Source organism: Saimiri boliviensis, chromosome 7 (genome assembly GCF_048565385.1).
Source record: "Saimiri boliviensis isolate mSaiBol1 chromosome 7, mSaiBol1.pri, whole genome shotgun sequence".
In the NCBI taxonomy this organism is placed as follows: Eukaryota; Metazoa; Chordata; class Mammalia; order Primates; family Cebidae; genus Saimiri; species Saimiri boliviensis.
The window spans coordinates 49,432,593-49,459,849 of NC_133455.1; the positions used below are offsets into that span (position 1 = coordinate 49,432,593).

Consider the following 27,257-nt stretch of genomic DNA (forward strand, 5'->3'; position numbering starts at 1 on the left):
ATATGTGGGAAGTTTTATAACCCTTCAATTAATAATAGCTCAATTAAGTAATTAACCTTTTCCCTCAGATCTCGGGCTTAGAGGTTATTTCCACTCTATAATTATTCCTCTACCACCATATTCACCATAAAAACTATACTCCAAATTGAAAGTAATATATTACAGAATATGCAGACTACCTTTAACACAGCTGCACTTTGTCAATAAGCTCATTTACTTGAATCTTCTCTTCCCATGTTTCCAACTTGAATTTCTGACATATAATCACTGCTAAAGAGTCCAAATGGATAATACTGGCTTTGATTTTATAATAATGTTCTGATATAATTTATGTTCTAGGGATCTGGTAAAGGTATAATACATATATGAGGTTCTCTATAGTATAATATAATCCTTGAAAGATATTTTCCCTTTAATTCACATATACTAAATACACATTGAATATTTGTAAAATATTCTACATATTAGAAATGCAAAGTACAAATACAACATTTAGCATAAAAATCAGAGCGCTGAGTCAAAACTAGAAGTAATCTATCAGTAATCACAAAAACAGTGTGTTCTCATGGATACTTATTTATCCCATGTAGACAGTACAGGCCTGAGTCAAACATTACCTACTGTGCTCCTCAGAACATGGAGTTGTCCACAAGTCTTTAACATAAAACTCTATCCTTTTTCCCCCCCACAGAATTAGCAGATAATCAAATGAGCATAATTAAAATAATTTACCACCTAATGTTACCTCCCCTCTATTTCTAGTTTTGTTTTTCCCTCTATATCTTCACAGTCTCCTTTTACTTCTTGAGTCACTGGGGAGGAAGCAACGCTTAAAGATCTCTGATATTTCTTTTGCATCCCCCTTACCCTGGACACATTTTCAGTCTCATATTTACACGCATACACACATTTTTAGTATCCTATTTAACACCAGACGTAAACATTCAACAACTATCTTTAATTTGTAAGAAACTCAAACTTAGTATTTATTTTCAAACATCATTATGGAGTAAGTCTTACACAGCTCACTTCCAATTCTCCATTTCCTTAACTGCTCACATCACTTGTGTGAAACTGTACTTCCAGAGGCCACAAATGTCCTTAGTCTCGGAAGTTGATGGACTTTTTCTGTCCCCTGCTCATCAACTTTCCTTTCCATGTCCTGTCACTGTCTTGGCTGCCTTCCTCATCATAAATTTCAAATGTAGAAATTCCCAAATGTCTGAAATGGACTCTCCTCTCTTCTGTATATTCCCTCCTTTGTTGACCTTAACCACTTTGGTACCATTTCCTTTTTGCAAATAACTCCCACATCTCTATCCCGAACTACGGCCATTCTTCTCACTGCCTTCTTTAATAGGAATGCTCCATTACAAAATTAGAGTAAGCATATTCTCTCTCTCAGAATTTGCTCAGTCTAAACATTTTGTTCTTGGAATAAATATAGCACTCTGATTGATTACAATATTTATCTTTGTAGTGTTTCTTTTCTTCCAAGTTACCTAAAATCAAAATGCTGGAACACTTATAGTGGCTAATTATCTTACTCACATCTTGTGAAATAATCTATGGCTTAATTTGTCTCTATGTTCTTTTGCATTCCTCTCCATTTCTGTACTTTAATCTCACTGCTTTATACCTATACTATTACCGTGACCTTTTATTTAGTTTTCCCAAGGCTGTATCTCCCAACTCTATTTTCTCAAACACAACCGACATTTTTCATTCCATCACATAAATGGCCATCCTAAATTACTCTTTTCATTATGCCACTTTGCTTAATAACATTTTAAAATACAAACTCCAAATTTTTAGTATAGTACTCACTGCCTTTCCTCTGGTTTTATGCTAGTTTCCAGTTCTATCTTCCCCATACCCTTCCTCTCTGTACCCTGCCCCTTGCCCTGGTTCACGTGTACAGTTCTACCTGCCAGAATTCTCTCCTTGTTCTTGCTAAAATCCTCACCTATAAGCATCCTATCATTTCAAGCTTCTCTTAGCTTGTCAACTGTGACTCAGTGCCTCTTCAGCTCAATCCAGCTTAAAGTCATTTCTCTCTCCTGTGCACTTTGTTTACACCTAGCTCGTATGTCTCACAAAGCACTTATTAGATGGCATTATTTACGGCCCTGATGTTTGATTGGGATTGGAGGAGGGAACACAGGAACCCCAATCCCATGTTCTCTCCTCCACCCCCTCCCCCATTAGATTGTACGTCTCAAGGACAAGGTTAATTTTTCATAACTTTCAAATCCTACTGCCTTTAGCACAGTCTTATAAAAAGTTGGAACTTGATAAAAAATAAATTGAATAAATTCATACTAAAAACAATTACATCCCCCAAAATATAAGATGTACAGACCTAACATTGCTAAGTACCCTCTCCTGACTCTAGAGTTTACTAAAAGCCAAGTAAAAGCAGGTGACTTTGTACTATGCAAATTTCCCATTCTTCACATTAACCATTTTTTAAAAATCCATTAGTTAATGTAGAATTTGGCTTACTTCCCACAGGAAGAACAAAGCACTTTCATTTAAATGTCCCCTATAGTCCTCCAGAGTCAGCATTTTTTGATGAGCATAAGTGAGAGAGAAGACAGAGAACACTGTTGTCTATTTAAAGTAACCTCCAAAGAAAGGTCAATTTATTTAAAACAATAGAAAATTAAAGCTATAAAAACTTAAAATGGCAATGTTGGTAAGAAGTTTTCTTACTATAGTAACATGTTTTAATCTGCTATAAGGTTTAATTTTAGCACAATCAGCCCCAAGAATCAAGTAAATAAAATTTTAAAACGGTAATGGTATCTTTTTTAAATAAATAGACTTCTCTATCTATGTATTTTGGTAAATGACAAGGTATTGAACATCTCTAATGAAGAGACAACATTAGAATCTAAAACTTACTTTGTGCCAGTTAATGTAGACATCTTTCATTATTTTAGTATTTGATCGCTGGAATTCTTTATATATAAAATGATGCAAAAATATAAACAGTTTCAAAGTAAATTATGTGAAAAAATACGGCTTTCACAGCATAGAATAAATAAAGAAATTCATCAGGGGACATATTGAAGAAATCGAATAGGTATTTTATTCCATTGGCAGTCTTTGAAATATTACTGTAATACGTGATTGTGTGTACACAAAGGTTGCAGCTTCATATTTTACTTTGTATAGTCGTGACCTTTAAGACAGTCACAGAATCTCCCGCATAAGCTACTGATTGTTACCCTTTCAGGGGCACTTAAAAAATAGAAGAAAATGCTTTACAAAAAATAAGAGTAAGCTTAGATTACTTTGTAGGGGAGAAAACTAGAAAAAACAATGGAACTCTTAAACAGAAGACTGGAGTTGAGGTCTGTTAGCTATGCTCTCGTATAGGCAGGTAACAAATTTATTAAGTTAAAAGCAGACAAATAAAAAAGAATGTTTTTTTATGAACAAAGGTAATAAACAGCTATAAACAGGAAGAATATTAAATGAATGCTTTAATTCAGATCATAGGTGTAATTGCTAACAAATCATTACATGGGCTCTTGTTTAAATAGGTCTCTTCGTTTCAGAACAGAAATTTATACTACTGCCATGGTTTGTATTTTATCACTCTTTCCTCTGTGCTGTGGTGTTTTACTCACCTAGATCACATACTGTAAGTCAAAACACAATTCTGAAAACAGATTAGGAAAAGACCTATCTCTTGATCCATCAATTGTAATACCATTTATTTACTGTTACATATGAACATTTTATTCTATCCCATCCACTTTAAATGTATTGTTGCCAGATAAAGAAAGTATCATTTGAATAAACATATTTTCAAAGGCAGTCTGCAGCAGGTTTATGAGGAAACATTTTGAAGGTTCAGAAAAAAATGGCTTTGAGTTGGAAATTAAATATTGATTTTATGATTTAGTTAGTCTTTTAGTATTAACCATTTCACAAATCAGGCTCAAATCTCGTAATGCCTGAGTATCTTTCATTTTTTAGTTCAGGTCAGGTAAGTCAGGTAGCTCTTCTCTCACAAATCCATTATAATGTGCTGAAGATGAATCATTTCACCAACCACTTGACATGACACTCAAGTGACTAGTACTCAAAAAACAATTGCACTTAAGTATCACGCATTATGTGTATTTAGAGCATTCTATTAATGTGAAGGTAATTAAAAAAAGAAAACCAAAACTCTGATCTCTGCCTTTAATGAAGTTACAATAAGTTTAAGACTTCAAATTCAACTCTTTTCCTATAAATACTACACAAAGCTGCCCACCTTGGGCATTTACAAAACCATGCCTGCTGCATGCCACCCCCTTCCCTGCTGCAACTCTTAACCCACTTGGGCTGCTTCAGCTCTCTCTAAAGCATTCATCACTCAGTCTGAACATACCACTCGCTTCTTCTAAGACTAGACTGTGAGTTCCTAACCATTTTGTTTACCGCTGTATAGCCACTGCCTAGAGTAATGGCTGGTACTCTGTAAATATTACTGAATAAATAAATAAAATGACTATCATTATTTAGATTTTCCAAATTTCTGGCTTGCCTTTCCTCTCGAAGATATGGCTGCATTTTTTACATCAAGCCTTCTCTTATGCATTCAGTGGCCTGAGTTACAGTGTGATTCCATTTGGTTTTGATGGTGGGTGATTTATTGACTTCTCAGCCCTTCCACAGAATAGGAATCACAAAAGTATCTGTGGGTTGTTGTGAGAAATGAAGTAGTTAGCATAGCGCTTGGCACGTAATAATAAGTGCTCAATAAATTTTAGCTGTCATTGCTCTCACCATATAATTATGAAATTATTTTCTTTTGTTGCAAACTGCTTATCAGTTTGCAACAAAAGAAAATAATTCTTGAAACATCTCATAATTAATGTCACAGGGTTCAGAACAGCCACCCCAAATAATGGTTCCTTGTATTATTGAGTATTTTAAGCTGAAGGAAATAAAACTGCAGAAGAAGAAAGCACACTCTATAACCTTCTCCCTCCCTTCTCCCCTGTAGTAGTTAATAAAACCCTCATTAACACCTTATCTCTGAATACACAGGGAAAAAGAGAAGAAGAAAAAACAGGACTTTCTAAGTTTCTGCCAATTTATTACCATGAGATCATAACCTTTTGTCTTCTAATCATACCTCTGCATGATGTCTACAAAAAATATTTTCCTGGGTCATCATTTCTGAAGGCTCCCATTTCAGGTAAAATGTATATTAAATAAATTTCTATGCTTTTCTACTGTTAATCTGTCTTTTGTTTCTGGGGTCTCAGTGATAAGCCTTAGGATGTTTAAGAAAAAGTTATTTTTTTTTTGTCCCTACAAATAAAACTCGGAGGCGTTGAGATTCAGTGCTAAAGGTTTCAAGTGGATGAATCTCCTGGAAAGAAAAATAGCTACCTCCCACATAGGTCTCTTTCAGGGAGCATTAATCCTCCTCTTTTGTGCTCTCAGAGGACTGTATATACCTCTGTATAAGAATCACTACACTGTATTTCAATTAGTTGATTGTGTTCAGTCTTGCCTGCTACACTGTGTGGTCCTTTAGGATATGAGATCTCTGTATTCTACCACAAAGCAGGCACTGTATAGATGCTTGCCCAGTGGATGAGTTACTGTAAAGAAATGAGACTGATCCCATTATTTGCACTCACATCACATGTGCACTTTCATTACTGTTTCAAAATTACATTTCCCAATAGATGGTCTTGATGTGAAGAACAGGGTAGAAGATTTTAGTATTGGCGAGAGATGTAGAATGTGTATGAAAATAGAAGGAATGCACTGGAGTTCAGAGATGTGTTGCAAATAAAATGTGCTTAGAAGACCGAGACAAAACCAGTTCTTATTTTCTCATAAATGGTTATTCTATTTCAATAGGAGAGATCTAATTTATATCTATCTTACTTTATGGAAGTGTGATTATCCCGAGAAAAACTGTAATGAAAACATTCCTGATAAAGTTGAAAAGCACAGCTATTAGAAATGAGGACTGTGGAATAGAAAAGGGGCATACAGCTTGAGGTCTGACGATACAAGAGAATCAAAAAATAATAGGTATTTAATGCCACAGCCAAAAAACCTTCAAGGAATTAATTTTAAAAGTCATCCAAATACGAAGTATTTAGTAATGCTAATGCCTCTGTTCAAGTGATAAAAGTCTTACGGAGCTTTCCACAGTCTAGAAAACAGCAAATCTACCTCTAGAAAGAGAAGCTTGAGACTGGAAGATTTTAGTGTTGAATTAGCTGTTTAGCAGGTGTTCAAAACAAGAGATCAGAGAGAGAAAGAAAAAAAAAAAAAAAACAGTATCACGACGCTTCTTCGTCTTAAATCTATCATATGCTTTGAGTCTATCCCCCTGAAAATGTTTCTCACTAGGAAAGTACTTACATTAGGCCTCAGCCTGGCTGCCAAATCATAATACTTCTCGGCTGCTTCATTGAGGCTAGCCTGCCTGTAAAAGAAAAAATAAAATACAACTATAGCATTTATTTTAGAATTACAAATAGGATCATTGTGCAGTAAAATAACGTTAATTTTAAAAAATTCTGATCACACCAAACAATATGTTGCCCAAGCAGAAAAAGACTTAAAATTTGAGTGTTTGCATTGCACTTGTTACTGTATTTAGGGCATTATAAATAGTATCTTAACATAATCCTATTCGGTGGGTGTTCTTATTTTACATTTACATATTAGGAATTAGAAAAGTTATTCTCCTTTTCCATGCAAAACTAGGTAATACATTATAGTGTTGGGGTTTTCCAGCATAGACATCATACCCCAGAAGAACCTCAATTTTAAAAATAAATTGTCAAAATTAGTAATTAGTTGCTTTGTTTAGTGAAAACAGTAAACGTCTGCAGGATTTTCAAAATTCCACATCTGTCTAGGAACACATTTCTTTTTTTCCAGCACGGAGGGAACTTTCCATGGTGTGTAGTCAACAGAAAAAGATAAAATAAAAAGGCCAGATTATGTCTCCTCTTGGACTCTGGCCACCAGGGTTAGCACATGACTTAACCTCAGCTAAATGGATGTTCTCGTCACTTGGGACTTTCATTCCTAAGTGACAAAAAGATAAAAGGATGGCCAGAATTTACTCACAATGGTAGAAGCAATGGGATTACTTACTAGCCAGACTCCTCCTATAAAGAATTGCCTTTGTATATCTCACTGCTGGGCCACTGAGGCTACCTTGTTTCCTGTTGACTTAAGCCTTCCAGCCTACAGTGAATTCTACAGCTCTCATATCCTTCAAATAGCTACAGTCAGTTTCACTTGCTCACAGCCAAATACTGTAAGTAGTACAAGTGACTTGTACAAATAATATGTGCACTGAAATTTACAGATAGATTTGTTCACTGCCTATTCCTGTAACTCACAGCAAAGACCTAGGTTCAGCCAACTCATGACCAGAAGCAGGGTTCTAAGGAAGTCCAACTAGTCATTCTTTAATAACCAATATATATTTTTTATCATGCCATGCTACTTCAGAAGACCTTCTAAGATGGCAGGCAATAAGATCTAAGAAGCTCATGGAGGTTGAGCTGGAATCTTGTGACAGTATTTGAGTGGCAGAGAAAAGGTGCTGTAGGAAAATGCCAAACTCAATTTCGGATGATATATATAGTACAGCAATGATGTGACAATAGTAGCAAATGGCTGGGGGTCCTGCAGTTAAAATGGTGAAATAGTCTCTTGAAGCTGTGATGTTATGAAGCTTTCGAGACAAGAAGATGACAGGTCAAGGATGAAGAGAATACAAAAATTGACTTTCTCAATTAGAAAAACATATTCAAGTTTTAAAAGAGAATGTTAACTAGCCATACCAATAAAAGTGAATTTGCGCTTTGGTCAAGCCAAATACAAACTATAAAGACATACCCCATTGAACCATATAAATTATAGAAATAACTGAAGATAACATCTCTCTGGAGAGCAGGATATATTTTTCTAATTTTTAAAGGAAAAACAGTTAAAAACACTGCTATTTTTAATAGGGGTTATAAAGAAAGTAAAAACCCTTGACCTAAGGCTCTACTGGACCCATGACATATTACAATGTGCTGCTGCAATTTATATTCTCATAAATGTTAAAGCTCAATTTCGCTATGTCAAGAGAAGTACTTTAGTCCGGTATGAAACAGTAAAAATTCCCTTACTAGGGTATTTAATGAAGGTCCCCCCTCACCCCCGCCAACCAAATTATAGGATCAATTTGGTGCAGATTCATTTGCAAATATGAACCAGAATTCATTAGGTCATGCCCTGGAAAAGTTCTCTCCAGAGGAAAAGAAAAGGCATGGAGGTAGGAAATTGGAGTAACTTAATATTACAAAGAAGTCAGTTACTTTGAAGCGAGATCAACCAATAGATGTCTAATATGGAAAGTATAGCTACCATTAATATTCCTCTTTATGGACCTTTAATTCATGAGGTAGATAAGGATCAAAACAGAAACTGGGGAATTCATCAGATAAAATGCCTTGAAAATAACAATAAACTCAACTTTTAAAAGGTTTTACTGCCCCCTAAAATGTTTATTAGTTTTTAAAGTCTTCATATTATTCAGTCCTTTAATTCCCAAAGGAAATATCTAGGTTAGAAGACCTAATTTCTTAAGCTAGAAGTAGAATTGATGAAATTCTAATGAAGTGGTAAAAAAAAAAAAAACCCACTAGGATTTATTGTCTATGTCATATAATGATGCAAATTAATTTTCACTGTAAGACCCTTTTCCTCTGATATTAGTCTTTATAAACTACTAATCAGCATGCATTTATGGCAGCACATGGAAAACTGCAGGGAAAAGAATATGTCAGTCACACCCACAGAATGCTCATTTATATCCTCATTTTATTCTCTAGACAAAAGAGAATAACTCATGAGGAACTGTCCAATGTCCATTTTACAGTGTTTGCTGTATTTCACACATGCCTCTGCATACAGCATCTCGGGAGTACTTAATAAATCTTAATTGTGTAGATGATGGAATCATTAATCAACATTTTCAAAGTAAAGAATTCAGCAGTATTCTGCCAATTGCTTAGGGATTCTACTAAATATTGTCAAGAACTTTAACCATAAGATTGTTAGGGACTGATCGCAGGACTCAGGTTCTCAAGACTATTAAAGCAGATGAGAAAAGAACACTTCCTGCATACTCGTATCCCTTCTTCTTTCCCTATTTCTTTTCTGGGACAGAAAATTTCTAAATCCTCTATCCAGGAATTGTTTCATTTACCAGTTATAATACTACCATGAAGCAATAATTATTATTAACCACATTTTAAAGATGAGGATAATGCAAAAACAGTGCCACTCACTTTCTTACTTCCTGAAATCTCTCATTTTTAAAAGATCACAATTAAATATAGTGGAAACATTCCCCAAGGGTTCAAGTATTAATAGAAGACTTTGAAGGTGGGTGAAGAAGAAAGCAGAGGCTCTGCAAGAAATATGCAGGCCAGATGTAAACAACTTTGTGTTGCAGTGGAGACACACTTTACAAAGCCAGGAATGAGGTGCTGAGAAAGAAAAATCATTCATACGAGGAACCTACAATGGATCCAGAGGGGCAACTTGCCCCATTTAACATGCCACCCTAGAAGTCAACATCGCTACATCACATATCTAGAGCATTAAAGATTTAATCACCATGCCAGCAATAGACATCAACTGGAGACTCATACAGAAGCGTCCTTCTCATTATCAACTCCTACCCATCATAACTGTTGGGCCCTCCACTCTTTACATTACCTCTGATCTCACAGGGCCAGGAAGGGTAAGGAAGAAGAAAAATGTCCAGATAGTATTTGTGAACTGGTCTAGGAAGTAAACCCTGGATTGTCAGGAAATCGCTGGAGTGAGCTGATTATATTTTAAGTCTTTAGATTCAGGCTTTTTGTTTGTTGGTTGGCTTTGCTTTTTTTCCATCAGTGAAAATATAGTCTCAGATCAGAAGCAAACAGACAATAACAAAACTCACAAACAAATTTCATCACTTGGGTACTGCAGAATTCCATTTTTTGTACATGGCACTATAAAACTTGCATCTGTTAAAAATATATATTTCTTATATCTTATTCCACTCCCTGGTATTATTTTAGAAAAGTGTGTTTTGGAACACATGTTTATGGCCCAATAGTCTTATAAAGAAAGATGTATAAGAGAAATTTGGGAATCAATAATGTAATGGAATAACAACTTAATATACCTTATAAAATGTCTGAAGCAAATCTGATTAAAAGAACCACTTACAATTACCAACATTTTTATGTATTCTGTGAGAATTATAAATTGTTAAATTTAAAATTTCTTCTTTAGAAATATAAAAAGTAAAAAGTCTAGTGGCACTTAGAAGTAAAACTCTCTTTAGGCCGGGCGTGGTGGCTCACGCCTGTAATCCCAGCACTTTGGGAGGCCGAGACGGGTGGATCACGAGGTCAAGAGATTGAGACCATCCTGGTCAATATGGTGAAACCCCGTCTCTACTAAAAATACAAAAATTAGCTGGGCATGGTGGTGCACGCCTATAGTCCCAGCTACTTGGGAGGCTGAAGCAGGAGAATTACTTGAACCCAGGAGACGGAGATTGCAGTGAGCCGAGATCACGACATTATACTCCAGCCTGGGTAACAAGAATGAAACTCTGTCTCAAAAAAAAAAAAAAAAAAAAAAAAAAAAAAAAAAAAAAAGAAGAAGTAAAACTCACTTTAACTACAATTATTAATAGTTGTGAATGGTCAATTTAAATTAAAAATTGATATAAAAACCACGGATACATACAAAAGATAATATTTCAGAGTAAAGTCTTGGTAATTATTTTCAAGACTAGCTTATGAGATTTTGTATTCCTAGAGAGAAACTGTTGTTCATGTAACATAAAGTAACATAAAAGTAGAGGAAAATGGTAGCTGGGTTTTCCTGGAATCTTGCTAGGCTCTGATGCTTAGTTTTAAGTTACTCAAAGCAGCACTAAATTTTAATTCTAGTTGATATGTTATACAGTAGGAATTGAAGAAGAACTGAAATAATCTAGGACATAAAAATGTATAGAAGATCTTAAAAAAGCAAAACCAGAGTCATACATATGTAAAAACAATGGAGTAGAAAAGATCCTTGCAATGAAACTTCTTCAATAAATTGTTTATAACCAATAAGCCTTCTTAGAAGAAAACTTTCTGTCAAGACACCAAAAATGGCTTCATGATCTGTACGTATCTCCACCTGAATTCTAAAGGAAACACTTTCCTTTAGTGATAAGAGGAAAAACATCATGCTGACAACATCATTTTTAAAAAGGTCCCTCTGAATCAGAAATTCTTTGATGCCCCATGAGAGTTTAAGACTACTCTTTCATGGCCTCAAACTGTTCAGGGACTGCTAAGGGCAGAGTTAAACCCTTATCTTGAAAAATTGCATAATGATGTGTAGTGGAAAAAATTAAAAGAGACAATGCGTGTATTGGCAATGTCAACTGTTATATTCACATGTAGTAAATTACCACTATGTTCAGGGTGTAATGTTTGGATAAGGAGAAGGAATTAAGATGGGTGAAAGAGAAGCAGCAGAGCAGAACTCGCTTGTAGTGTAAAGTCCAAGAATCAGCATTCTGCGCTTCTCCTGGGATTTGTTAGTAGTGTAAAACCACAAGTACCACCCCAACCTACTAAATCACAGCATGCATTTTAACAACATCCCCAAGTGTTCATCTTGTATATTAGTACTGAAAAGGCACAGGGTTGAAAGACACCCACCTTCAACCTCATCTGCCACCCCAGTTTGCTCTGAAGACCCTACAACATGGTTGAAATAAGAGCCTTGTGCTTGTAAATTGGCAGTAAAATGTAACTTATAATTGGAAAATTCAGTGACTGTTGAGTGGTTTAGGTAAATTTGGAAGTGTTAAGGAAGAACATATATGGCCCAGAGGGCCTTGGAAATACATGTACATCCCTAAGATACACACATGTACACACACAATCTGATTTGCGGAAATAATCTGATTTTGTATTTTTCCCATTTAAGAATTTAAATTTTATGTGACTTCCAGGAAAATGTATAAACAAGTTAGCCTTTGTAAATTTTATGTTTTCAATACATTGAATTACATATTGTGTGATTTGAATATAATAATTAAAAGATAATGATTCTTTCTCATATATTCACTCTGCTCTCTAGAAATTAGGCAAGAAATTAGAAAGAGTTGGTTTGGTGGAGTTCTGCTATTTTTACTACCTTTGGGGAACGGTGATAATTTCTACCCTTAGGCCTAGAAAAAAGGAAAGTGCACACATCTCAGCTGCACGTGTAACCCACATCAGAGACTACATCATGATGATATTTCTAAAAATGTAATATCCCTTTGAGAATACAAAGTTGGGAGTTCTCTCTCCAATGACACTGTCTACTTTATAAAATTTATTATAAAAGTATAATTTAATAATATTGGAAAGATCTAACTACAGAGCATTTATTTACACATTTAACAAACTGTTACTCTGTAAATTCTTTTCTCTATCAATAAAGTCAAGAATCATAGTGTCTAAGCAGTTAGTCAGGTGTAAAATATGAGGGAGCCCATGTGTCATAGTGAAATAGTATCATACTACATTAAGCCTAACGCCTGCTATACCAACTGTAAATACAGAGAAAAGTACTGACTTTGAGTTTCAGTATGCTCATCTTTAAGATGGGAAGATTTACTAATGTTTACTTCACAGATGTACACTTAGAAGTAAAAGAATGACAGACACAAAATACAAAGTATAGTGCCAGGCAGACAGAGATGTTTGAATAAAGGCTATGTTTATCCCTCACCCTGTAAGTAGATTAAACACACCACACCACACACCATACCACACCACACCACTACACACACACACACACACACACACACACACACACTCACAAACACCCCTTCCAACAGAGCCTATGAATGCTGTAAACCATAATGTTTGTTTTTAGTGTCTCTATATTTCCTCTCAAATATCAAGTATCTTCATGTTCTCTCCAGCTCCCAGTTCTTCAGAAAAGCTGAATAAATCCATTCATAGGAAATGTTTCTAACAGAATAACTAATTCAATAGTTTCTTCTCATAATGCTATAGACACAACTCTACTGTATTCTAGCATTTTAAACTCCTTTGATATTTCTTTGATGATAGCCAATCTGCTTTTTTATGCTGTCATCTGGAAGCATCTAGTATTTTTTCATTTTGTTTGAAGTACTAAAAATATCACCATGTATTATCAATATTCATTACGTGAGGCCACTCAACATGTGTGATCACTTTCCCTGTGAATACACTTGGTAATTAGCCAGAACAAGGATCCCACATTCCCAAGAAAGGCAGAAGCTAGAAATTCACTCATTTTCCAACTTTCGCTTAGCACAGGACTCAGGTTCTACCCATCAGATGCAATCTCAAGAGAATGGAATTCAGAGGTAAGCATAATAGGAATCATCTAGGCCCAGGAGCATCATCTTCTAATAAACGTCATGCACACTCTGCTGAGTTCCTTGTGTGTGATGGCGGCACAGCTCCTGAGCCCAAGAGAATCCTGGATGGTTGGGAGTTATTCCTAGCTGTGTAGAGGAGAGCTCCCAACCCCACTGGTAAGAGTCTATAGGTTACAGAACACTCTTTAAAATATCTTGTTGCTGCACAGACTATCAAGAGTGATTCTTTAGTATACACTAAAAGGTGATCTATACATGAAAACAGTCTAGAAACGAACCTATTTTCATTGATTTTGCCTCCATTATGATGAATGAAGATCTTTATCCCATTTTGGAAATTTTCTCTATCTCTTGATTATTCTTTATCTGCTTTATGCTCTTTTTCAGAAATTTCTGTTCTTATTAACATTTACAAATACACAAGTAAAATTGTATACAGCATATATGCTATATGAAACTACATGCACAAATATATAGTATATAATTACATATGCATATTTATACATACATAAATAAAACTATCATGATATATATGCTTTCCATATAAACAACATATAATTATATTTAAATATATGATTATGAGTATATATAGTATGTAGAACTATATAAACATATATATATATATATATATATATATATATATATATATATGTTGCAAGTGTAATTACTTATAATTATGCCTGTGAGTTCTGGGAAAATATTTATAGCTTCTATCTAAATTATCAATTTATTAATTGTAAACTACCTATGTTGCTGTTATACATTCAGAGAAACTATTAATCTCTTCATAATCTTTTCCTGACATTATAATATTCCCCTTTCTATTTACCTATTTCTTTGCACAGATATCTTCTGTATCAGCTAAGTTAGGTTACACTTTCATGATAAACACCATCCACATTACACTGAATGAAGACAACGAACTTTACTTCTCACTCATTCAACCTATTCAATGCACATGACAAGGGATGTTTGTCTCTCTTTGGTCACTTCAGGATCTACGTTTCTGTAATTTCTAGTCAGAGAAAGGGAAAAGCACTCAATCTTAGAGCTTTGGCTCAAAAGTGGCACACATCATATTCACACACATCCAGTGATAAATAAGAGGCAAGCAAGACTTCCACTTCAAGGAAGACAGGGAAGTGCAATCCTACTGTGTTTCTCTAAAACAAAGGGCCAAGCAAACTTGATGAATGATGTTAATACTATTTCTACCACAGAGTGTTCTTGTGAAGCATTTTGATAACAGGAATTTAGAGACGTCTAAGAGGCTCTTATGTTTTTATATGTAAACCAAATTCACTGAGACGCTTTATTTTGATATCTCTACTTGTCATTCTTATCTAAACTGCCAAATTGAAGAAAATATTTCAAAACATTGTATTAACTTATTCTAGAGTGAAAGATCTTTGTTCACTTCTGGTAGCTGGAATAGGTTTATTGGAAATTTCTGAAATTTCAAGCCTCTTGAAGGTCCCAATAAGATAAAGAGTTGCCCCTTGATGGCTGGCCTCAGGACTTCAGTTCTTCCAATATAATCTCATACAGATGGAATGACCTTTTTTTCTTTTTGCTACATTTGTAATGAGCAGCTCCCCCCAACCCCCACCCCCAACCTCCATACCTTTTACAGATTCTTTTGGTCATTAAACTGGGAATTTGCAAAGAAAGGGGAAGTTAAAGCTGTATGTTCAAACTTTATGTTAAACTTTCCTAAATTGCTGATTTTGGATAGTAGGTAAACCACTTATCAAGCTAACTAAGTGAGGCACAACCAGGAGACATCCACTCTTCCTCTCACACCCAAATCATCACCAAACCCTGTCGATTTTGTCTCTTAAATGCCTTGCAAAAGAACAGTGTTCTTGAGAAAAAAATTAATATCAAACTTATTTTAGAACTATGTGGCATTCACAGAGGAAAAGTTACATGTAATATTAAATAAGCAATATTTTGATGATTAATCATTTTGACAAAACTACATTCAAGGGGAAACCAATAACCTTTCTTATTCCTTAGGCAAACAGAGCCCTGAATGTTCTCAACTAATATAGAAAGAGACTGGTGTTCAGCTTGACAGCAAGCACTCCAGAAATACTTGAATTTGACAGAGCTGAAAAATGGAAAAGCTAAGTAAAAACATTGATGAAGACTGCCATCCAGTTGAGCTAGAGAAAGTCAGGCTGCTGTGGTCATTCTTGCAGTCAATATAGGAAGGCACCGACTGATTGCAACTTAATGAGGTATGCAGACTGGAGGATGCTGAAGAGGAGGTTCTGAAAATAAATCCTAGACCTCTTCTCATTGCCAACATATAACAAAAAATTTCCACTGGTTTCTAGCACTAAGGCAACTAAGAGAAAAGGAATCATAAATGATGTCTTTAACAAGGCCTTTTTTTGGTAATATAATTATAACGGGTTTCTATTGGTAGACCTTGAATTTCAGATAATCTATAGCAAAATGCCTTGTTGGTAAAAGTATTTGTTATTATCAACATGAATTTGCCTGTGTGTATTCCCATTCTGTGTGAATTTCCCATTCTTGCAAATTGCTTATTGTGACTGAAAGCATATTGTTTTATTCATGAGGAACAAAAAGTTTTTATCTCTGTCATAGTACCTAACCTTGTCACACAAACTGAGGCGTCTTTTAAAAATTATCTTTGCATTGAAGGTTCTTGCAGATTGCTTACACTTTATTTTATAAATATACCAACAGTCAATTGAATCCTGATTTCTCTTTGTAGGTTTTCTTGGGCTCATCACAAAACAAGTACTTTAGGGACGGTAACATGAATGTTGAATGAGGGCATTCAACTAAAATCTCTCTGTATTATTTCTTACAACTACAGGTGAACCTATAATCATCACAAAAGTTAAAAAAAAAAGTCCTACTTTTTTCAAAAGTCCTCATTTTAAAAATATCCAAATGTGAACCAACCTCTCTGTTATTATTCTTTCCTTGTAAGAGTAATCTGCATAATTACAAATCTATCCACGGAAGCCAAGCACAGAGATCACAGTATAGAAGTCATTTAGTGAAGCATTTAGATGGGGATTTAATGAAGTGATACTCAAGTAAGAACATGGGAGAAGTTATATGTACCTATACATACAACTACCATGACAAATAATGCTTTTTAAACAACCATACAAATCATTTGATTAAAAATAGTTTCTTAAAAACATCCTCCTTTAACCTTCAACCTATTTATGGATGAACTGATTTTCTTTACATTCACGAAAAAAACCCTGATAATCTGGCCTTTTATTTGGTTTTTTTTTTTTTTTTTTTTTTTTTTTTTTTTGCTCTCATTATAATTTGCCTTTGTAATAGTCTTCTGAAAACAGAAGCAGTAAAAGTCAAAAACAAGTATTGTTTCTCGACAAAGCAATAGTGCTGATTACAGGGCTATTTTGAGAAGTTCATAGGCTTTAAGGATACTTGTATCTGAGACTCCTCTCCACTATCAAACATTAAAATGGATCCACATGCCACATTCAATATAATTAACATAAAAACACAAATATTGAGATGCAGTTGACTGACATATGTTTTGCTTTGGAGACATTTAATTAGACATGTAGTATATTCAATTTTGCAGTTTTCTTTTTGTATTGTATGACTAGGAATTTTTGGAGGGAAGTGAAAGAAGATGACAGTAATTTTCAGAAAGTCCTAAAAGCCCATATGCCCTACACATGGTGTACATAGACTAGGGGAGTCCAATCTTTTGGCTTCCCTGGGTCACACTGGAAGAAGAATTGTCTTGGGGCCACACATAAAATACACTAACACTAATGATAGTTGATGAACTTAAAAAAATAGAAAGAAAAAGTAAAAAAAAAAAAAAAAACTCATAATAACGTTTTAAGAAAGTTTATGAATTTCAAAGCCATCCTGGGTCACAGGTGGTCCATGGGCCATGGGCTGGATAAGCTTGAATAGCCTATAATGAATACAATACTTCTAATTTTTTACATAGTTAAGCAGCATGATTCACATTCAGAATGTAGAATAAGGCAGTATGACAGGGAAATTCGTATAATGACTTACCCTCTCAAAGCCAAGGCTTTGAGGCACAGTAGCAAAAACTAACCTGAGCATGTGGGCAGCATTGAAGACAACATCAAACTCCGTGCTGTCTAGTTCAGCTGCTTTTTTTGCCATCTCAGCTGCTTCTATGAGACGAGCTTCTTCCAGAAGAAACTGACCTGCAAGATACAAAAACCAGTGAGCTTCAACTCAGAAAATCCCATGAAACAATAATGCTGTTATTAAAAAAAAATAAGTAAAAATAAGTACAGTGATAAAGGTGATCTGAAGCTAAGATAATACCTATTATTTAAAGATTATTTATCTGCCTTTCACTTAATTGTGGGACATTTCAAGGTTTCTATTTGCTAACTTAAACATTTTTTCTTAAAAAGAAATTTATATTCAGCAAGATATAAGATGAATAAATTTAAAGCTATATTATAAATGAGTTAAGTTTATTTCAACTGTTAGTACTTTATGTATGTATGTATTTATTTATTTATTTTTTGAGATGGAGTTTCACTCTTGTTGCCCAGGCTAGAGTGCAATGGTGTGATCTCAGCTCACCATAACCTTTGCCTCTGGGGTTCAAGCAATTCTCAAGCCTCAGTCTCCCAAGTAGCTGGGATAACAGGCATGTGCCATCACACCTGACTAATTTTTGTATTTTTAGTAGAGACAAGCTTTTTCCATGTTGGTCAGGCTGGTCCTGAACTCCCGACCTCAGGTGATCTGCCCGCCTCGACCTCCCAAACTGCTGGGATTACAGGCTTGAGCTACTCTGCCTGGCCGGTACTTAACAGCTCCTATCTCTGATGCATATGTACATACAAACAGGTATATTCATGTTGACAAATACTCATTTCTTACATTTAAGTAATATTAAATTACTGGTAAACATAGGAAGGTAGGTTAAGCATTAATTTACTCAGATTTAATAATACTTATGGAATAAATTTTAACAAGTTCATATTTGAGAGATTACTTTAAAAATCAGCTTTGCAAGGTTAGAATTACTGAAGACAGAGTCACAGAACTCTTTCAACTGCACCTCAAGAATTACTATATAGGTCAGGCGTGGTGGCTCACGCCTGTAATCCCAGCACTTTGGGAGGCTGAGGCGGGTGGATCACGAGGTCAAGAGATCGAGACCATCCTGGTCAACATGGTGAAACCCCATCTCTACTAAAAATACAAAAAATTAGCTGGGCATGGGGGCGCGTGCCTGTAATCCCAGCTACTCAGGAGGCTGAGGCAGGAGAATTGCCTGAACCCAGGAGGCAGAGGTTGCAGTGAGCCGAGATCGCCCCATTGCACTCCAGCCTGGGTAACAAGAGTGAAACTCTGTCTCAAAAAAAAAAAAAAAAAAAAAAAGAATTAATATATAATGTCATCCCAGAAACATATTGTGAAGGTAAAGAAACCAAAGTTAGGCCCAATTTAACGCCATAAATATACAAACAGAGACAACAGGCCACTTTTAAAATAAAGATTTATTAACAGAAATAGTGCTAATGTTAAGCCTTATCTGATATGGATATTCAAATAAAAACCAAATTTAAGGATGACAAACATAAGGTGAAGCCATCCATGTAACTGCCAGGCTTATCAAGTTGTAGGCTAATTATTATCTCTTCCTGTTTGAGGTTTCATGTTTGAAGTTCAAGAATTTAAAAGTACTAAAAATAGTTATAAAAATGATTAGTAAGTTCTGAGCTGCACACAGAAACATAAAACTTTAAAAATGTCAAGAAGAAATATACACAACCAACAAGCATGTGAACAAATGGTCAACATCCCTAATCATTAGAGAAATGCAAATCAAAACCACAATGAGATATCATTTCACACCAGTCAGAATGGCTGTGATTAAAAAGTCAAAATATAACAGACGCTGGCAAGGTTGCAGAGAAAAGGGAAGGCTTATACACTACTGGTGGGAATGTAAATTAGTTCAGCCTCTGTGGAAAGCAGTGTGCTGATTTCTCAAAGAACTTAAAACAGAATTACCATTCTACCCAGCAATTCCATTATTGTGTATATACCCAAGGAACAGAAATCATTCTACCATAGACACATGCATGCATATGTTCATTGTAACAGTATTCACAATAGTAAGACATAGAATCAACCTGAATGCTCATCAACGATAGTCTGGATAAAGAAAATGTGGTACACATACACAATGGAACACTATGCAGTCGTAAAAAAGAATGAGATCATGTCTTTTCCAGTAAGCTGGGTGGAGCTGGAGGCCATAATCCAAAGCAAACTAACAAAGAAACAGAAAATAAATACCACCATGTTCTCGCTTCCTTTTTTTTTTTTTTTTTTTTTTTTTTGAGACCAAGTTTTGCTGTTGTTACCCAGGCTGGAGTGCAATGGCGCGATCTCGGCTCACCGCAACCTCCCCCTCCTGGTTCAGGCAATTCTCCTGCCTCAGCCTCCTGAGTAGCTGGGATTACAGGCACGCACCACCATGCCCAGCTAATTTTTTGTATTTTTAGTAGAGACGAGGTTTCACCACGCTGACCAGGATGGTCTCGATCTCTTAACCTAGTGATCCATCCACCTCGGCCTCCCAAAGTGCTGGGATTACAGGCGTGAGCCACGGCGCCCAGCCTGTTCTCACTTCTATGTGGAAGCTAAACAGTGAGTACACCTGGACACAAAGAAGGGAGCAATGGACACAAGGAGCTACCTGAGGGTGGAGGGTGGGAGTGGGAAGAAAACAACACTGCCCCTTGGGTACTATTACTTAACACTAGAGTGATAAAATAACCTGTCTACCAAGACCTTGTGACACACAATTCACCTACATAGCAAACCTGCACATGTACCTGACACGTATATCATGCATGTGTAACCTGTACACAAACCTACAATAAAAGGGAAAAATAAAAACAAAAAAATACATAAATGCTAAATGCTCTCTGGAGGCTAAAGAGTCCATTATTTACTGTTTATTTAATGAATATTACAAATTGTCTTCTAATTCAAAAGACCAGTTCTTAAATAAAAGAGAAAAAACCTCTATTCTAAGGATTTGTTATAAACCATAGCCAGCCGGGGGTGGTGGCTCACGCCTGTAATCCCAGCACTTTGCAAGGTTGAGGTGGGTGGATCACCTGAGGTCTGGAGTTCGAGACCAGCCTGGCCAACATGGTGAAACACAGTTTCTACTAAAAATACAAAAATTAGCTGGGTACAGTGGTAGGCGCCTGTATTCCCAGGTAGCAGGTAGGCTGAGGCAGGAGAATTGCTTGAACCCGGGAGGCGGTGGTTACGGTGAGCTGAGATTACACCTCTGCACTCCAGTCTGGGCAACAGTGTGAGACTCTGTTACAAACAAACAAACCATAGCCACTGCTTGCATTTAAGTATTTCTTTCTTTTTTTTTTTTTTCTTAATTCTAAATTTATTTATTTATTTTCTTTTTATTATTATTATTTTTTAAGTATTTCTAACATCAATTAGTACAGAATGATGAGTAAAGATAAGCCTAAGATTATAAAGCCTTTTTGATTTTTTCCAAAGAAAGTGACAAAATTTTAAGATTAGGACTTGGAGGTCACTTAGCTACTTCTGCAAAAAGTTTCACATCACTGCATTAGTTTGTCACCTAACATTCTGTGCCTTTATCTCCCAGAACAAATAAACATTAATTCTTGGGTTAGAAAATTAAGGAAACAGAATTATACATTCCTGTATAAGCTAACGCTACAGATACAGATATGAAATAAAATTTAAGTAATAGTGCTTTTTTTACATAACAGTAAAATAAGAATCAGATAATCTGTGGCATACTGAAATATTATTATCTCCTCATATATAGCTTCATAAAGGTTTCCAGGCTAACTCCATCCTTCAGTTAGTTATAGTTATTAGAGACTGCTTTTTTTTTTTTAATTTTTTTTATTGCATTTTAGGTTTTGGGGTACATGTGAAGAACATGCAAGATTGTTGCATAGGTACACACATGGCAGTGTGGTTTGCTGCCTTCCGTCCCCTCACCTGTATCTGTCATTTCTCCTCATGCTATCTCTTCCCACCTCCCCACCCCCCCGCCCCTCCCCCATTTCCCCCCAACGGACCCCAGTGTATAGTGCTCCCCTCTCTGTGTCCATGTGTTCTCATTGTTCAACACCCGCCTATGAGTGAGAATATACGGTGTTTGATTTTCTGCTCTTGTGTCAGTTTGCTGAGAATGATGGTTTCCAGGTTCATCCATGTCCCTACAAAGGACGTGAACTCATCGTTTTTGAATGACAAGGGGCTAATTTACAAAGAACTAAAGCAGATCTACAAGAAAAAAACAAACAAGCCCATTCAAAAATGGGCGAAGGATATGAACAGATACTTTACAAAAGAAGACATACAGGAGGCCAACAAACATATGAAAAAATGCTCATCATCACTGGTCATCAGAGAAATGCAAATCAAAACCACATTGAGATACCATCTCACACCAGTTAGAATGGCGATCATTAAAAAATCTGGAAACAACAGATACTGGAGAGGATGTGGAGAAATAGGAACACTTTTACACTGTTGGTGGGAATGTGTAAATTAATTCAACCATTGTGGAAGACAGTGTGGCGATTCCTCAAGGACCTAAAAATAGAAATCCCATTTGACCCAGCAATCCCATTACTGGGTATATATCCAAAGGATTATAAATCATTCTACTACAAGGACACGTGCACACGAATGTTCATTGCAGCACTGTTTACAATAGCAAAGACCTGGAACCAACCCAAATGCCCAACGATGATAGACTGGATAGGGAAAATGTGGTACATACACACCATGGAATATTAGAGACTGCTTTTTAAATTAAAATACAATATTAATTACTACTTGTATCCAAAACGTAATATTTAACTAAGCAACAGCATTAAGAAATACATTATTTATGTAGTACTGAAACAAAGGATAATACAGGAAATTATTAATTGTTCTTTTCCTTTGCAGGCAGCTATTAACACTGAAATGTAATCTATATTAATAGTTAGAAAAATGTAACAATTAATTGAATAATGAAGGTTTTTTTCTTGAAATCATTACTCTAGACTGTAGAGAGAAAAGAAGATTAGCTCTGGTTAAAAAGAAAGAGAAAAAGAACACAGTGTCTACTTTGTACATATGGAAACAGTGAAGGACATTGATGAGTCATCTATCAGGCGAAGGTAATGATACCCATTACAAGGGGCCCCTTTACAATCAGTGTCCAGGGCATAGTCTTTGAAGCTTTAGCAATGTCAAATGTTTTTGTAATGTTCATCAACAAAAAAGGAAATATCCTTAATTTTGTAAAATTAAATTAACAATTTTTATAATTCAATAAGATTTATTTATGCTTTAAATTAGCTTTGCCATGCAACATGTGCTTTGTAAACAATTTCCAAAAACTATATAGAACACATAATTTTTAGTAGGGTACATGGTGACAGAAAAAATTTCCCATATGATCATTTTATAACTGTAAAATTCGTTCACCATATTAATATTCAGAAAAACAGTATCACAACACATTAGTTAGGTATTTGCATGCTTTCCTCTATTCTGTTCTCGACAGGCCACAAATCTCAACAGTCCTACATTAGTGTTCTGCTATGATAAAGGCACAGAATATTATGGAATGTGAATCATTTGGCTGGTATTTTTTAAACTGAATTTGAATATTTCAACCAAGGTGAAAGTAAATTATTATTCTGCTACATTACACAATGACTGCTTGTTTGAAACATAGCTGAGAATTGATAGAAAATAAAGCAATAAACATGTTGAATACATAGAACTTGTGTCTGTGCAGGGAACTGTTTGTAGAGGGAAACAAAGAGTAGTGGGTATCTTCCTAGAGTGACATGTTATTGGGGCGACAACAAGAAACAAAATTTTTCCTTCCTCCTTCTGGAAGACTTTACCTCAAATCGCCCCTCTCCCATCAGCTTTATCTATTACCATTTCCCCCAGACTCCAGCCCCTTCCGACTGGGGATTAGGCTTCCCATAGAGGAACCCACTGCTTCCCATCTTTGTCTGGAACCTGTAGCCACCAAGATCTCTCAGCCTCTAAGTTTGTCCCGTCCCAATCTCCAGTTCTGTCTTGCCTACCTATTGTAAAATGTCAGCTTTCATTTTCATCCCCTAAAACATTTTCTTCTTAGTGAAGCCTTCTTAGAACCATTTCCAACAGTGTTAGGATTGCTTATGATTTAGGTTCACCGAAATATAATTTACCAATGAAACTAGAGCACCTAGAAGAGTAAAAGGAAATATTAATTACGCTGAATGGGTGGAAACCAGAATCGTCCCAATAGGGCCACCCCACTTGTAGCACATGTGGCAGAATGTGTATCTCAGTCCTCTCACCTTCATCACTACTGGGAACTGTAGTTCAGTTTGTACAATAAGTTTGTACAATGCCTTTGTACAATAAGGCATTGAAATGCTGCTAGCAGAAGTAACAAATATACTAAGAAAGCCAGTTGCTTTTCCCTGAAGAACTACTGTTAAGTTAAGCCCCTTAAGAGACAGGCCCTAAGTTGCAGTGAGTAGAAACAGCTAATGAGGCTCAGGTAGTGCACGTACACTACAAGGTAGAGCCAGGACTAAAGGGAAGAGAAACTCAAGGAAGGCACGTACTTCGGCGAGTCCATCTACACTGATGGATTCTACAGGACCTGCAAGGTTGCCTTTTTCATTAGTCTAGCTTTAGTGAACATCAGAATCACCTGGAGCACTTGAACTAAAACAGAGAGCAAGGCACCCTCGGCTGAGTTTCAGATTCAGTGGGGTTGGGATAGCACCTGAGATTTGCATTTTTAACAAGTCCCCAGGTGATGCTGATGCTGCCAGTTAAGTGTCCACACTTTGAAAATCAGTGCCTTCTGGGAAAAAACAAAATAAATGTTTTTCACCGTATTCTGGACTCTGGTGACTTCTGGGATTAGCTAGCAGGCTGAGCTCTTCTGGTAATCAATTGCAACTGGCATTGTGGGAATCCGTATGAGTCTACAGCAACCTCCGTTCTTGCCTCCTCAGAAGAAAGAATTCGACAGAGGGGGATAAGGCTGAAGGAGATACCAAGGCATGTTTTAGAGCAGAAGTGATACTTTATTAAAAAGCTTTAGGACGGTAATAAAAGGAAGGCAAGTACACATGGGAGAGAGCTAAATGGGTGACTTGAAAGGCAAGTGCGTGATTTGACCTTTTGACTTGGGGTTTTATAGGTTGGCATATTTCCAGGGTCATGTGTTACTTCTCCCTACTCGGGCAACTCCGGAGATCTTATCAGGAAGGTGCTGATCATCGGTTTCAGGTGTTTTCTGTTAGGAGCCAGCTTTTCCCTCCTGCTGGCTGTGAATATTTATTACTTCAGAGAAACAGTTAAAAACTGACCGATCGGACGCGGCAGCTCACTCCTGTATTCCCAGCACTTTGGGAGGCCAAGGCGCGCAGATCACCTGAGGTCGGGAGTTCAAGACCAGCCTGACCAACATAGAGAAACCCCGTCTCTACTAAAAGTAAAAAATTAGATGGGCATGGTGGCACATGACTGAAATGCCAGCTACTCGGGAGGCTGCGGCAGGAGAATAGCTTGAACCCAGGAGGTGAAGGTTGCGGTGAGCTGAGATCAAACTATTGCACTCCAGCCTGGGCCACGAGTGAAATTCCATCTCAAAAACAAAACAAAACAAAAACAAAAACAAAAAAAACCCCTGCCTGCCCATCACCTGATGGTCACCAGACACTCTTGTGTGTGTGGGAAAAATCCCTCTCCTGACCTATTCATACTCTACTAGCCATCTATAACAGCATTGTCTTCCCTAATTATGGTGCATAATGACTAGTTTACACATATGTGTATAGATAGATATATGCATGTAAATAAGACATATTCACTGAATATCAGCTTGCTCTCTAAAAGTCATCAAAATAAGGAAAGGTAAACGTTTTATCCTTCACATGATACAACAGGTATCTGAGAAACCACTTCTTTTTCATATACAGCAAACACATTCTACGTATTTGATAACTGAGTTGAATTGCAAATAAAGAAAGCAGAAACAGTGTAAGTAAAATATATTTTGTTTTCATGTGTGTACTGTTGCTACCACACTTTATTTCTTTGGTTGTAATTTGTCTTACCCAAGCTAATTATCTTAATTATCACAAATTACAGGGAGGAAGAAAAGGAAAAGAAAAAATGAGACGATTTTTTTTTTTTGAAGTAATTTGAGTAGGGAAAAACAGATGATATAAAACAAGGAAGAATTCTCTAGAGATCCAGAGACAGAGTGTAAAAGTCTCCTCATGGGCTAAGGAGGGAAGAGGGAAACAGTGATTATTTTGTATTGAACTGTTCAGCATCAGAGTAATACCATTTCTCTGTAAAATTCTCTCACTGAACCATTTAAAGTACTTAGTAGTTTTTACCAACATTTCAATATGACAAGCTTGTCAAGACCAATCTTTCATTAATTCCTGGATTTAAAAAGCTATCTGCAATGTAGAAATCCATAAAAATGTATGCTGGCCTTAAGCCACAGGCTCAAATCCTGCTTTGTAAAAATTCTACTTATAAATTACCTAGATTAATTTTGACTGGCATTTTTTACTAAAATAGTGTAAAAATTCACTCATGATCACTGCAACTAAAGAGCTAAAATAATCTGTGATAGGTGTTACAATACAGTTCTCTTTAGAAAAAAAAAATATTCAAATGTAGCTTTAAAAGTGTTCAATGTCAAAAATATTTTTTATAAGATAACCAGAAAACAGCATTTGCATTAAATCAGTTCTTTTTGGAAGAAGACATTTGATCATAGAAACATGTCCAGAATCATCTGAATTCTACTGATACCATTCTGTCTTAAGCCACCACATCACCGTGGATGACAGCAATAACCTCCTAAATAGTCCCCACACTTCTACCTAGAGGGTATTCTCAAAACGGCAGTCTGAGTGATCTAGGTAAAACGGAAATCGGATTGTTATTCTACAGCTGATTCGTGAACCCTTACGCTGGCCTACACAGCTAGCTATGATCAGCACGGGGTCTTCCTCGCCCTCTCTTACTGTTCCTGTAATGCAACAGAGGAACAATGACTCCTGGTTCACAGTCTTTTCACTCACTATTCCCTCCACCTGCAATGTTCTTCCCCCATATACCCCAGTGGTTTGCTCTCTTACTTATTGGCACATTTTGGGGATTTAATAAATTCATGTGCAATGAAAGGACTAAACCAACTAATATTACTACATGGCTTTCATCTTCAAGAGTAAGCTAGAACCTATCCAGCATTTGTCACCAGAAGTTTTCCTATTCACATTTCCACATCTTGCAGTGATTTTAGGCAGAGCTGCAGTACATGGCCACACATGCTTCCCAAGCATGCCATTCACAGTGCAGTTTCCATGAGTAGTGGTTCCTGGACTTGAGCAACATGGTGGCTGTGGTATTAGGACTCTGAATTTCCCTTGGAACACAACAAAATAAATCCACATATCAATCATATCTTCAAAGATACTTTAATTTCAGAGCAATTCAAACTATGCAATTTGCCTAACATCTATTACATGTTATTGTATTGTGAGATACATTCAACAGACTGCAAATGGAAGAAGAAATTATTAGAAAACAAGAGATAGTTTCTTCCATAGGTTAATATATCCCCCCCAAATTAATATTGTGCTACTATACACAAAATATGGTAGTACTTGCAGTGGGGATACAAAGA

The 27,257-nt window shown here is 36.1% G+C and overlaps 1 protein-coding gene across 5 annotated transcripts in view; it reads right to left on the reverse strand.

The window, feature by feature from the left end:
• TMTC2 (transmembrane O-mannosyltransferase targeting cadherins 2) overlaps positions 1-27,257 on the reverse strand; it is a 440,961-nt gene that overhangs the window by 64,987 nt on the left and 348,717 nt on the right. For all 5 annotated transcript variants that reach the window (XM_010338468.3, XM_003927844.4, XM_074402474.1 and 2 more), the window contains 2 exons: positions 17,574-17,688; positions 6,394-6,457 (listed from right to left, as the gene is read on the reverse strand). In XM_010338468.3, coding sequence (XP_010336770.1) covers positions 6,394-6,457; positions 17,574-17,688 — 179 coding nt within the window. The remainder of the gene's footprint in view (positions 1-6,393; positions 6,458-17,573; positions 17,689-27,257) is intronic.